Source organism: Cyanistes caeruleus, unplaced genomic scaffold, assembly GCF_971803275.1.
Source record: "Cyanistes caeruleus unplaced genomic scaffold, bCyaCae1.hap1.1 HAP1_SCAFFOLD_101, whole genome shotgun sequence".
Classification (NCBI taxonomy): Eukaryota; Metazoa; Chordata; class Aves; order Passeriformes; family Paridae; genus Cyanistes; species Cyanistes caeruleus.
This window is the reverse complement of record NW_028255903.1, coordinates 479511-492421: the sequence shown is the minus strand read 5'-3', so window position 1 is coordinate 492421 and position 12911 is coordinate 479511. Positions and strand designations below refer to the sequence as shown.

The 12911-nt window shown below is 50.1% G+C and overlaps 1 protein-coding gene across 1 annotated transcript; it reads right to left on the bottom strand.

Annotated features, from left to right (window-relative positions):
- Window positions 1-3086: 3086 nt before the first annotated feature.
- Window positions 3087-11002, bottom strand: LOC147646324 (uncharacterized). The gene is made up of 5 exons (XM_086873584.1): window positions 10907-11002; window positions 10517-10693; window positions 10225-10380; window positions 9965-10066; window positions 3087-3092 (listed from the first exon to the last, which is right to left on the bottom strand). Exons 1-5 carry the CDS (start codon window positions 11000-11002, stop codon window positions 3087-3089), a joined length of 537 nt encoding a protein of 178 aa, XP_086729710.1.
- Between the last annotated feature and the right edge of the window lie 1909 nt (window positions 11003-12911).

Sequence of the window (12911 nt, the reverse complement as noted above, 5' to 3'; positions counted from 1 at the left end):
ATGGGTGAATTTTTTTAGATTTTCTAGACATTTGTGGAGATTTTGTGGGATATTGCAGGAATATGGTTGGGTTTTGAGTAAATTTGGGGAATTTTTGAGATTTTTCTGCAATTTTGTGGGATTTTGTGGGATGTTTGTGGGATTTTGAGGAGACTTGAAGAATTTTGTGGGATTTTTCTTGAATTTTGTGGCAATTTGTGGACATTTTGTGGGATGTGGCTGGAGTTTGGTCAGGTTTTGAGAAGATTGAAGGAATTTTGTAACATTTTCCTGGAATTTTGAGGATTTCTCTCGAATTCTGTGAGATTTGGAGGAGACTTGAAGAATTTTGAGGGAATTTTCTTAGATTTTGTTGGACATTTGTGGAGATTTTGTGAGATGTCTGTGGAATTTTGTGCGATATTGAGGAAATTTAGTGATTTTAGTGGGATTTTTCTTGAATTTTGTGGACATTCGTGGAGATTTTGTGAGATGTTGCAGGAATTTGGTAGAAATTTGAGAAGATTTAGAGAATTGTGTGGGGCTTTTCCAGAATTTTGTGCGATTTGGAGGAGACTTGAAGAATTTTGAGGGATTTTTCTTTGATAATGTGGAAAGTGGTGGAGAGTTTGTGGGACGTCTCTGGAATTTTGTAATGTTTGAAGAAGATTTAGGGAAGTTTGTGGCATTTTTCTGTAATTTTGTGGGACTTTTCCATAATTTTCTTTGATATTGAGGAGATTTTGTGGGATGTTTCTGGAATTTTGTGGGATTTTTATGGGATTTGGTGGAGAGTTGAAGAATTTATGGGATTTTTCCTAGATTTTTTGGAAATTGGTGGATATTTCGTGAGATGTTGCAGGAATCTGGTTGGGTTTTGAGAAGATGGATGGAATTTTGTGGGATTTTCGTGGAATTTTGTGGAATTTCTGTAGAATTTTGTGGGATATTGAGGAGATTTTGTGGGATTTTTTGGGATGTTTGTGGGATTTTGAGGAGACTTGAAAAATTTTGTGAGAGTTTTCTTGAATATTGTGGGAATTTGTTGAGATTTTGTGAGATGGTTCTGGAAATTTGTGGGATATTGAAGAAATTTGGGGATTTTTTTGGCATTTCTACGGACATTCGTGTAGATTTTGTGGGATGTTGCAGGAATTTGGTTGGGTTTTGAGAAGATTTAGGGAATTTTGTGGCAATTCCTGGAATTTTGAGGATTTCTCTTGAATTTTGTGGGATTTGGAGGAGACTTGACGAATTTTGAGGGATTTTTCTTAGATTTTGAGGAAATTGGTGGAGATTTTGTGAGACGTCTCTGGAATTTTGTAATGTTTGGAGAAGATTTGGGGTATTTTGTGGCATTTTTCTGCAATTTTGTGGACTTTCTCTAGAATTTTCTGTGATATTGAGGAGATTTTGTGGGATGTTTCTGGAATTTTGTGGGATTTTTGTGGGATTTGGAGGAGACTTGAGGAATTTTGAGGGATTTTTCCTAGATTTAGTGGAAATTGGTGGATATTTTGTGACATCTTGCAGGAATTTGGTAAAGTTCTGAGAAAATTTAGAGAATTTTATGGGATTTTTCTGGAATTTTGTGGGAAGTTTGTTGGATTTTGAGGAGACTTGCAGAATTTTGGGTGATTTTTCTTAGGTTTTTTTGGAAATTGTTGGAGATTTTTTGAGATGCTGCAGGAATTTGGTTGGGTTTTGAGAAAAGTTAGGGAATTGTGTGTGGCTTTTCTAGAATATTTTGGGATTTGGTGGAGACCTAAGAATTTTGATGGAATTTTCGTAGCTTTTGTGGAAATGTGTGGAGAATTTTTGAGATGTCTGTGGAATTTTGTTATGTTTTGAGAAGATTTAGGGAATTGTGTGGTATTTTTTTCTGGAATTTTGAGGGGTTTTCAAGAATTTTGTGGGAGTTTTCTTGAAGTCTGTGGAAATTTGTTTAGATTTTGTTAGATGGTTCTGGAATTTTGTGGGATATTGAGGAAATGTAATGAATTTTGTGGGATTTTTCTTGAATTTTGTGGACATTTGTGGAGATTTTTTGAGATGTTGCAGGAATTTGGTAGAAATTGGAGAAAATTGAGGGAATTGTGTGGGGCTTTTCAGAATTTTGTATGATTTGGAGGAGACTTGAAGAATTTTGAGGGAATTTCCTTAGGTTTTTTGGAAATTTGTGGAGGTTTTGTGAGATGTCTCTGGAATTTTGTAATGTTTCCAGAAGATTTGGGGAATTTTGTGGGATTTTTCTGCAATTTTGTGGAATTTCTCTAGAATTTTCTTTGATATTGAGGAGATTTTGTGGGATGTTTCTGGAATTTTGTGGGATTTTTGTGGGATTTGGAGGAGAGTTGGAGGATTGTGAGGGATTTTTCCTGGATTTTGTGGAAATTGGTGGAGATTTTGTGAGATGTTGCAGGAATTTGGTTGGGTTTTGAAAAAATTTAGGGGATTTTGTGGGTTTTTTCTTAAATTTTGTGGGAATTTGTGGAGATTTTATCAAATATTTCTCGAATTTGTTTGGGGTTTGAGATGTTTCAGGGAAGTTTTTGGTATTTTTCTGCAATTTCCTGGGATTTTTCTTGAATTTTGTGGATGTTGAGAAAACGTGAAGAATTTTGTGGTGTTTCACTGGATTTTTTTCTGGAATATTTCTGGAGTTTTTTCAAATTAGAGTAGATTTTTGGGATATTTTTGGAATTTAGTGGAATTTTGTGTAATTGCATCAGATTTTTCTGTAATTTATGGTGGTTTTGTGGAATTTTGTGAATTTTTTAAAGAATTTTGTGGGATATTTAAAAGCTTTAGGGATTTATGTGGGATATTTCTATAATTTTGTGAGATAATTCTGGAATTTTCAGGATTTTGTGTCTGGTGAATTTGGTGGTATTTTTCTGGAATTTTGTGGGAATTTCAGGAGGTTTTGTGGGATTTTTGTGGAATTTTGTGGAGTTTTTCTGGAATTTTGTAGGATTTTGAGAACATTTGGGGCAATTTTTATGAAGATTTTGATAAAAAAGCTGGGGAAAAAAGTGTTAAAACTGCTGAAATTTCAATAAACAAAGGAGAAAAGCAAAATCATCCCAAGGGACCTAAACTGCGCGCTAAATCTGCATGGTTTGGCCTAACATCAGCCAAATGGGGAGTCATGGGGTAGCTTTACCTTTAAGACAGCTTAGTAAGAGCGGAAGTTGAAGCTGCTGGTGGCTGATGGGAGTTTTTCCTCCTGACCAATTATCGGTCATTTCCAAGAATTGACAGCAGATCTGACTATTAAAAAGTGAATTCAACTTGTAAACACCCCCTTAAGAAGTACAGACAGAATTCTCTTATTCCCTTTTTTTCCGGCTTCTGAGGAGGTAACAAGGCTCTGTCTCGGCCTCCTCCCTCCCTCTCCAGGCCGACAAGGCCGCGGGTGGAGGAGAGGAGGGGGAAAAGAAGCAGCGCTCGTCAGCCAAGCTTGGTTTTCAGTTTTAGCTGCTAGACTGAAACTTAACACCATGAACTCTTGCAGTTTTCCTAAAGCTTTTAATTCTTTTACTACCTGGATAAACATACAGATTACTCCTTTTCTCAGAAAAACAGAGAGAGACAATCAACATAGAGAAGACATCATAGAACCACCAAAAACAGTGAAGAAAAGAGTTAAGTTTAAATAAGAAAGAGAGAATAAGGAGATGCTTTACAGCTGAAATATCTTTCTATTAAAGTTATGGAGATGGACAGTAATAGTATAAAAAGACTCCTTTAATTCATGATAAGAGTATTAGGAGGAATGAGATATTCAAAGTGTAACTTTTGAGCAGAAGAGAGAGAGAGTACTTGTGATACTGTGAGTTGCTGGAGTTGAGTTGAGTGAAGATTTTGAAGCTTTGGGGGGCAAAGAGAAAACTGTTTTCCAGGAAGGCTCACAGAGACAAATAAAGAAGACTTCTGCCTTTGAATAACTTATCCTTAAAAATAAAATTCCTAAACTCTGTGACCCATACACACCTTGGAGATGTGAAATCGGTGGAGAAGATCTAATGACAGATTTCCGAGCAGCTGGCATTGGAGAAATAGAAAACTATGATGAAAAATAGTTTTCTTGTGAGAAACTCTGTAAGCTAACAGAAAGAGACTTCTGTTTCTCTACAAAGACTGATGAAAAGACTGTAGCAAGAATTAAGACTGTTTTTAACCACCAGAGTCCTAAAGTTATTTGTCTCTATGTTGTCATGTGTACAGAGAAATAGTTAAGATGTAGAAGAAAAGGGAGTTTTCTGAAACTTTATTCTGGTATTCTTATTCTTGTAGTTTGTTAATAAACTGTCTTTATTCCTTTTAAGTTTTTAGCCTGTTTTGCTCTTGTTCTAATCCATATCTCACAACAAGAAATAAGTAATTTTTTAGTTACTGGTTTAAAACCACTACAGGGAGGTATAAACTTCAATTATACACACACACACACACACACACAGACACACACACACACACACTGCTTTTTGCTTCCCTGTGTGGGTAAAAAGACCAAATCTGCTCGGGAGGCACTCTTTCAGTTTAAAATTCTGATTGTCTCTTCGTTACACAAAACACTCAAAATTCACACACACAACATCAACAAAAACATTCCCGCCCTTTTGCACTAAGAGATCTTTTGTGAAATTCTGCAGACAGAGCCCTCAAGTGAGTGTGGGGTGCTTTTCACCTCGGCGTGTGCAGTTTGTGGGAAATTCGAGTTGCCCCCCTTGCTTTCTAGACACCGCTCACTCTCTTGGGAGTGTCGGGCTGGGTGCGGCTGGAGCAAAACATCTTTCCCCTAATACAGACTGCACAACAAACCTGCAGCCCCTTCTGTCTGTCAGAAATCCTGCCCGTGACTCCAGTTTAAATGTCACGATTCGCTAACGCCAGTGGGAGTCGCGAGAAGTTTCTTTGATCTCAGAGGGCAAAAAGGACACAAAGGGATTTCAGTTTAAATCACAACAGCAATAATGTACATTTATTTTAGTGATAACAAGGGTTATGTGATAGAGGAGAGGGGGAGAGAGAGAGAGAGAGAGAGGGGAGAAAGAAAACAAAGTAAAGAAAGAGAGAGGTTATAGCTACCAACAGATGAGACAGTGTCACAGGGGTCTTTTTCCGTGGGGAGATCTCACCAAAATTAATTTAGCCATATGTAATTCTTCCCCAAAGTGACCTTGTTTCCAGTGTGCTAATAAGCACCCCAAAGGAGAAATACCTGCTATGAGAGCATTGCTGCCCAAAACCCCTTTAAGCTTCTCCATGTCACAACTACAATACACCACAAATGCCGAACCTGCAACGCTTTCGCAGTCGTCTGACGGACGGCGCCCAGGCAATCCCAACAGGAATTCCTTTAGCCCAACCAAGCGCAGCTTTTGCTGCGTCTTATTGGCAGGCACCCAAACCAAAGTGAAAGCATCTTACCTCTTCTCCTGGGGACGCTGTGAGCAGCGCAGACGGTCGCGGCCGATGGGCTCCCCGAGAATCCCTCGGTGCCGGCTGGAGCAGGATCGGGTCGCCAGCTCGCTCAGCAGCACTCACAAGGTCCCATCTGGGTCACCAAAATGTTAGAGTTCAGGCACACACATCATCACACAATGATTATATGAAGGTGCTTTATTGAAGAGCTCTGGGTGTCAGGGGTACACAGACCCAAATCTGACCCGATTTGTTTTTGAGTTGAACATGTTTTATACTCTATCGTTATATAAATTACATATTAATTATTAAACTTACATTGTTCTATTGTATGCATTGTTTTTACCCTAGCATGGATTTCTCGTGATCCCACCCCAGCCCCCTAACATTGTTCCTCATGTTCTTTAAACAATAATTATATCTAATCACATCTAACAATTCTATCATTTATCATATATTGATTACACAGGTGCAGTTTGACCTGATCTTTAGCAAGCACAAGGCCTAACATTTCCCTGGGCCTACTTTTCCCAGGGCTTGCCAAGCCTAACTTTCTTTCTGAGTTCCCGAATTTCCTAAGATTTTAAAGCATCTTACGATCACCTCCAGACACAAGGAGTCCTGTCTGAACAGTCACAAAGCTACATCTATTTTTAACTGTAACTTTTATAAATTTTTCCAGAGCCTGCTGGCTGTGTTCAAGGTTTTCTCCCTATTTCCTCCCTAGTGCACATTCTCCAGAAACTCTGCTTTTACATCCTTTTGCATTGATTAAAGTTACCTGCAATGACGAGTCAATCCAAACCCTGGGAAAACTTGAACTTCAATGTGTACCTAGGCAAAATATTTACCTCCCACATCTGAAGCCATGAGCTGCCAAGTACTGTCCCCACTGTCATACCCTGTCCCCTGGAGGTGTGCTGATGCCATTTCAAAGGGGTTGCCAATGAAAACAAGTTTGAATATTTTGGTAATTTCCACACTGGCATTCAAATCCTTGACTAGAAAAATCACAAGTCAAGATTTCTAGGATTCTTCCATACCAAAGCTGTCATTCTCACCCTGGATTTTAGAGTGTCTGAACAGTCAGACAAGGTTTTAGTTTTAGAAACTACAAAAAAGTCCCTGCTGTTCGGCGATCCCATTCCATCAGCATATAGTCCTGATGATTCCTTTAGGCAGGAGCAGCAAAGGCAAGAATGAGCCAAACAAGCTGTTCCTGTGTTCTCATGTCTGGCACAGCAGTAACTGGGAGTTCAAGAATGGATTCAGGAGACAACGGGTGCACAGGGAGCCACCAAGACTTTGGGATGCTGAAATGGACCAGCCTGGTGCCTGTGCCCGGGCTGCACCGCGCTGAGCTCCAACTGGACAATCTAACAATGGTTGAATGGACACACCATGGGCCACTGGAGACTCCTACTCCTAGTTCTGTGAGCTATACTATTCACCTGTCATTCACCAGATGATGTTTTCATCTTTGCTTGAAATCTAGGAGAGGAAAAGGTCAACATGGAAAAGTGTTCTCCCAATTTTAGTGACACCTGTGCCTGCACACCACTTGTGCCCATGGCAGGATGGTTGGAGACTGCATGATGTTGATGATACTTTGCAACACCAAGTGCTCAGGGATTCTGGGATTGCCCAAGTGGAGAGCAAAACTGAGCTGTGTAAGTCCCTGCTTTTTTTCAGCGCATGCTGCTTCTTCCTTTGTTCCAAGCAAGTCCAGGATTTGGTTTCATGTGTCTTTAAGGTGCCTGGACAGAAGAGAGGGAGGGCAGCTGCCCCATCAGACTCTCTCTCTCTCTCTCTCTCTCTCTCTCTCTCTCTCTCTCTTTCTCAGGATGGTGCCAGTGCCTCTGCCTTGGGACACCTGAGTGTGGAAGGCGAGCTCACCCTCAAGCACGGCCATCCAAGTCAGTCACGGGCACAGGCTGCAGTTGAAGCTGGCAAGCGTTGTTGTAATGCTGCAAGTGAAGAGAAAGCCATTGTGGCCAACTCTGCTGAAGCCTTTTGCCAAAGCAAAGGCAATTGTGCCCACAGCCTCCCCCTGTTTGGCACCCGGCTGCTGCGGACGCCTCAGTGCGCAGGTGCCGACGTTGGGGCTGCTGCTGTTCCTGGGCACACTCTGCTGCTGTTTCTGTGGGCTCCAGAGCCGCTTGGGCAGCAGCCACTGGGCAGCCCTGCCGGAGGAGACATCGCCACCCTCCCCATGGTGGCAGCAGCTCTGTGGGGCCCGAGCTCTGTGTCAGGGGGGCCTCAGTCACAGCAGCGTGGCCTGGGCAGCCGTGAGGGCCCGGGCTGGCTGTTAGCCCTGCCTCTGCCCACTGCCCCTTCCTGGAGGCACCCAGTGGCCGTGGCCTGGCAGCACCCCCTGCCCTCCATGTCCCCAGCCAGCCCAGCCTGGGCACCTCGGGCTGTCCCCACCCTCCCGCTGGGGTGGTGTCCCAGCATCCAGGCCTTCTGCTGCAGGCCTGGGGACATTTTGGGGCAGCACCGGAGCAGCCGGGTGTCAGGGACCAGGCGGCTGCCCGGGGGCTGCTTATGGCCTCTGACACCCAATTCCTCAGTGCTTCCCACCACCCCGGCTCCTCCAGGGCCTTCTGTCCCCTTGGAACCTCCTGCCACCCACTCCCTCACACATCCCCCTCGTGCCTTCCCACTGCCTTGTCCCATCTGGGCCTCCGCAGCCCCTCATCCCTTCACGGCCTCCCAGCACCCCGTGCCCTCAGGGGCTCCCCCAGCCTGGCCCGGCAGCAGCGCCGCAGCCCCACAGGAGCTCCAGCAGCTCCTCAGCCATCACGGCAGCAACACACGGGCAGCAGGACACAGATGGCGCTTCCTGCCTGCCACAGGGCTTGTGGCTTCAGCACAACCACCAAAGGCCAAGGGGCTTCTGGCCATTTCCCCTGCACCACTGCATGCCCCGGCAGGTTGCTGAACACAAGAACCCTTTTCCCTCTCTTCCCCTATGCCCCGCACACCCTGGGCAGCAAAAGAAAGGTCTTGGGACTCTTGTGGTTTATAACATATCATATATTATTTACATACTAGATGGAAACGAAGCGAAGAAAAGAACAATCTCTATGAAAAAAAAAATAACAGATGGCCCATGTGGCCCCAGAAGATAGAGCCTCTCAGCCCTAACATATCCTATATTATTTACATAGTAAAAAGAAGAGAAAAAAGGAAAAGAACAACCCTTATGAAATAAAAAATCCTGGCTGGCCCATGTGGCCCCGGAAGACAGAGCCTCTCAGGTCAGCGCTGAGCACATCTCCAGCAGCGCAGCCAGCCCAGGCCCGACAGACGAGGCCGTGTCCTCCATGCCCTGAGGATTTGGTCTTGCATCCTCTGCAGGATGGAATATCGGGCACTCTGGATGGCCCGGAGGACATACAGCGTTTCAAGTGCCAGGTCTGACACGGCACCGCTTCTGTCCTCCATCAGGCGTTCGAGGGCTGCAAGAGAGACAAACAGAGCCACGGTCACACCCCAGAGCTGTGGGGGCCCAGCGAGAGCCCCCTGCCAGGGCCATGCCAGCTGGCTCTTGCCTTGGCCAGGAGGGAGCAGGGACCAAGGGGGTCAGCCCGAAGCTGCTGGCCACAAATGCCCCACGTGGCCCTGAAATCTCGCTGTGCTCTGCCCACGCCGCCCCTCATCGGCACAGGGAGCAGAGCCCTCCACAGCCTGGCCAGGGCTGCAGCTGCCTCCGACAGCCACCACTGTCAGCCTGCTGCCGTGGCTCACCTCTGCACAAGACCTGGAGCTCTGCCTGCTGCCCCCTCAGCTGTTCCCCGGCCATCCCTGAGAACACAGAGCCTGTCAGGGTCCCAGCAGCACAGCTCCCTGCCAGCGGCGCTGCCAGCCCTGTGGCCACACGGCCTCCTGCCCCGGCAGGGCTCAGCCCGTGCCCTTGTGGCATCCTGACTCAGCCCAAGGGCACGGCTGCCAGAGTCCGGCAGCAGCAGCCCCGAGGGCAGCCGGGGCTCCAGGCGCCGGGCCCGGGTGCCGCAGCCGGGGCAGCAGCCGGGGCTGGGGCCGAGCTGCGGCGGGCGGGGAGGGAGCCCGGGCTCGGGACTCACCGATGACCCTGATGGCCGCCGCTCGCAGGGTCTCCTGTGGGTCCTGCAGGTACTGCAGGGCCCGGCGCAGGTGCTCGGCCAAGGGGATCCTGGGGTCGGCCAGCTGGAGAGAGCGGCAGGAGGGAAGGGTTGGCGCGGGCTCTGCCCCTCGGCCGGGCGCTGCTGCCTCCGGCCAGCCCCGGCCTCCCGTGCCCGGCCATCCCTGAGGCCCGGCCAGCAGCCGCTGGCGCCGGGCTCTGGAGGGGGCAGAGGGCCGGCTGCTGCCCGGGGAGCCGCGGTGCCGGCCCGGCCCGCAGCCCCGCTGGGCCGGGGCTCCATCGGCACCCGGCTCGGGGCCACAGGGGGCTGGAGAAGAAGCCGTGCGGCCCCCGGGTGCAGCAGTGGGCAGAGGCACAGCTGCCAGCCCCACACACTGAGCACCGGGGCCAGGGGGCTTCTCTAGCCTGAGGCTGGCACTTCCAGGCCGTCCTTACCACGAGCCTGGCAAACTTCCACAGCTTCTCCTTCCTCACAGCTTTCTCCAGGTCTGGCCTCTTCAGGAAGTGAGCCGCGCGAAGGAGCGTTGTCCGAGAGGCCTGGGGAGCAGCAGAGAGCCGCAAATGGCCCCACAAGGCAGGGCACAGGAGTGTCCCAGTGCCAAGGGCTGGAGGAGGCTGCAGCCTGCAAGCCTGCGTCAGGGCAGGAGGCAGCTGAGCCCCCTGCCAAGGCGCAGCAGCAGCCCAGGAGTCCTCACCTCTGCCACATGCCGATTCTCATCTTGGCAGTGGAAAAAGAGTGGGAGCAGGCTCTGGTACAGTCGTTCCTTCAGGGGCTTTCTTCCTTCTTCTTCTGCCGAAGACATCACTCTTTGAAGGAGAAACATGGAGAGCAGCTGCACCTGGCTATCGGGCTGTATGAAAGGAAGGAAGGAAAAATGACCTCATCATTGGCTTCTTGTGGCCCACATTGGCGCAGGCCTGCAAATGCACAGGGCACAAAGTGTCCGGGCAGCAGGCAGTGGCCGTGGCTGGGGCACAGAGCCTTACATTGTCCAGGAGTTTCAGGAGCGGCTCAGCCAGCTGCAGGGCCCTGCGCCAGGATATTGGGGTGTCTTCATCCGTGAAAATATAGCTCAGGAGAGCAATGCTCATCCTGGCCACATCACTGTCCAAGTCCCACAGGAGGTGCACTAGTCTTCCTGTCAGGCTCTGAATTCTTTCGGCCTGTGCAGAACACAAGGGTGTGAAAGCCCGGGCAGCTGCCGCAGGGCCCAGAGGCCAAAGGGCTGTCCCAAAGCACTCGGGCAGCTGAAGCAGGAGGCAGGAGAGCTGCGAGGAGCTGCCTCAGCGCCCAAGGCAAAGGCCAGCCAAGGCCAAGTGACAGCATTGCCCAGCCTCATGCTGCCCACACAGCTTCAGCTGCTGCCCCCTTCTCACCATGGAGGGACGGTCCTTTAGCAGGAGGAGAGCCCTGAGCACCTGGTGATGCATCTCTGTGGAGTTGTACCACAGGTACTTATACAAGATGTCCATTAGGCTGTCACCACAGTCACTCAAGTCCAGGCAATCTAGGAGCTGAAAGGCACAGGGCAGTGAGAGGGGAGCCAACCGGCAGGAGCCTGGAAGTGCGCAGGGCTGGGCCCAGGCAGCAGCACAGGGCGCGGGTGACGTCCCAGGCAGCTGTGGCTATGCCAGGGGACAGGGCTGGCAGGGAGCTGAACGAGGTAGTGCTGGCCATCAGGCTCACCTCCACAAGGAATGCCATGGCAGAGACATCCCAGTGTGGCAACGGTTTGCTGAGCACCTCAAGCAGGTAGCTTAAGATGCCTTTACACAAGTGGGCGGATGCACGGCGCATTACCCTGGAAGGCGGAAAATGGCAGAAAGAGTCTCAGCAAGGGTGCGAAAAGCCTCTCCCAGGACTGATGGACACAGTTGTCCTATTGCCCCAGAACACTGTGAGGTGATTTGGGCCCGTGAGATGTGGCTGCTCCTGGACACCCTCCTCTCACAGCCTTTTGCAGTCTCCTTGGCCATCCCTCGGTGACGAGGCCCTCAGGCCCATGGCCACGTGGACTGTGGGGGGGCATCCCGGGCAGGGGGCACAAATGTCAGAGGCAGTGGGGAGAAGGGGGGCTCACCTGGCCAGCAGACCCACGGCATAGTGGTGGGTGTCAGCACAGAGCAGCGTGTCCCAGCCACGCTTGCGTTCCATTGCCACCACCACATGCTCCAAGTGGAGACTGCAGAGCAGGGCCTTCAGGGTCTGTACTGCAAACCTGTGTGCACAGCAAAGCCCAGGTGACGCTGGGAGCGCTGGCTCTGAGGCTAGGGAAGTGGCAGGGACAGGAGGAGTGGCATGGAGCACCTGTTGGGGCTGGTGGAGAGGCCGTGTTGCTCCTGGCATTCCTTCCAGAAGGTATGGACGTCCTCTGTCATATACAAAGTACTGAAGTACGTTTGGAAGAGGAGATGCACAAAGAGGCGGGGGAAATAGACTGTGAGGATCTGTGGGCAACAGGGCCCCTGGAGGATCTTCCACATCACCAGAGTTGCCTGCAGAGGACAAAGCAGCCCGAGACAGCGCTCAGTGCCGGGGCGTCCGTGTGGCAGGGCCTGAGCGTGGCAGGGAGAGGCTGGGGCAGACGCAGGGGGAGCAGCGGGCCTGGTGGCCCTGAAGCTGCCCCTAGGCCAGGTTTGTGGCCAGTGCCTGAAGCAGGGAGATGCAGTGGGGGAAGGAGGCAACAGAGCTGCTGGAGAGGCGGCCGGCCTTGCGGTGAGCAAAGGCCAGCTCCAGAAACTCACAGTCAGGGAAAAGACAGCCGTCTTGTCCCCATCAGAGGTGCCCAGGTTTTTCTGCGGCCAGCTCCCCACCACATTGATGAGGAGCGGTGTCACTTCCTCTGAAATCCAGGGCGAGAGCAAGATGGTCGTCCACATGGCCATAGCAGCTCTGCGGGGTCAGACACATCACCGTGGGCTGGGCAGCAGCGGGGAGCTGAGCTGGCCGCCAGCTCTGCCTGTGCCCACTGGCCCTGAGCGGCAGCAGCAGCCAGGCAGCCCAGCCCTGTGGGGACAGGCCCCTGAGGGGCAGGCTGGCAGCACGGCAGTGGGCTCAGGGGCCGACTTTGTAGCAGGGCTGGCAAAGGGAGCAGCCAGAGGGCCCTGCAAGTCTGTGTTGCTCACAGCCCTGGGCCGGGCTGTACAGGGTGATGGGCTGGGGAGCCCTGAGGCCTCGGGGCAGCTGGGCCCCCTACCTGTCACACGTTGGGGCCACCCGCAGGAGAGTGATGGCCACATCATCGGGCTCTGCCTCGGCCACTTGCATCAGGGCCCAGTCCATCCTGTGCTCAGCAGCCTCATTGGCCATGAGCCACTGGTGGATGTACCTCACCACGGCGGGCACCTGGAGAAGGCACAGGGAGACTTGGAATGCTAGCAG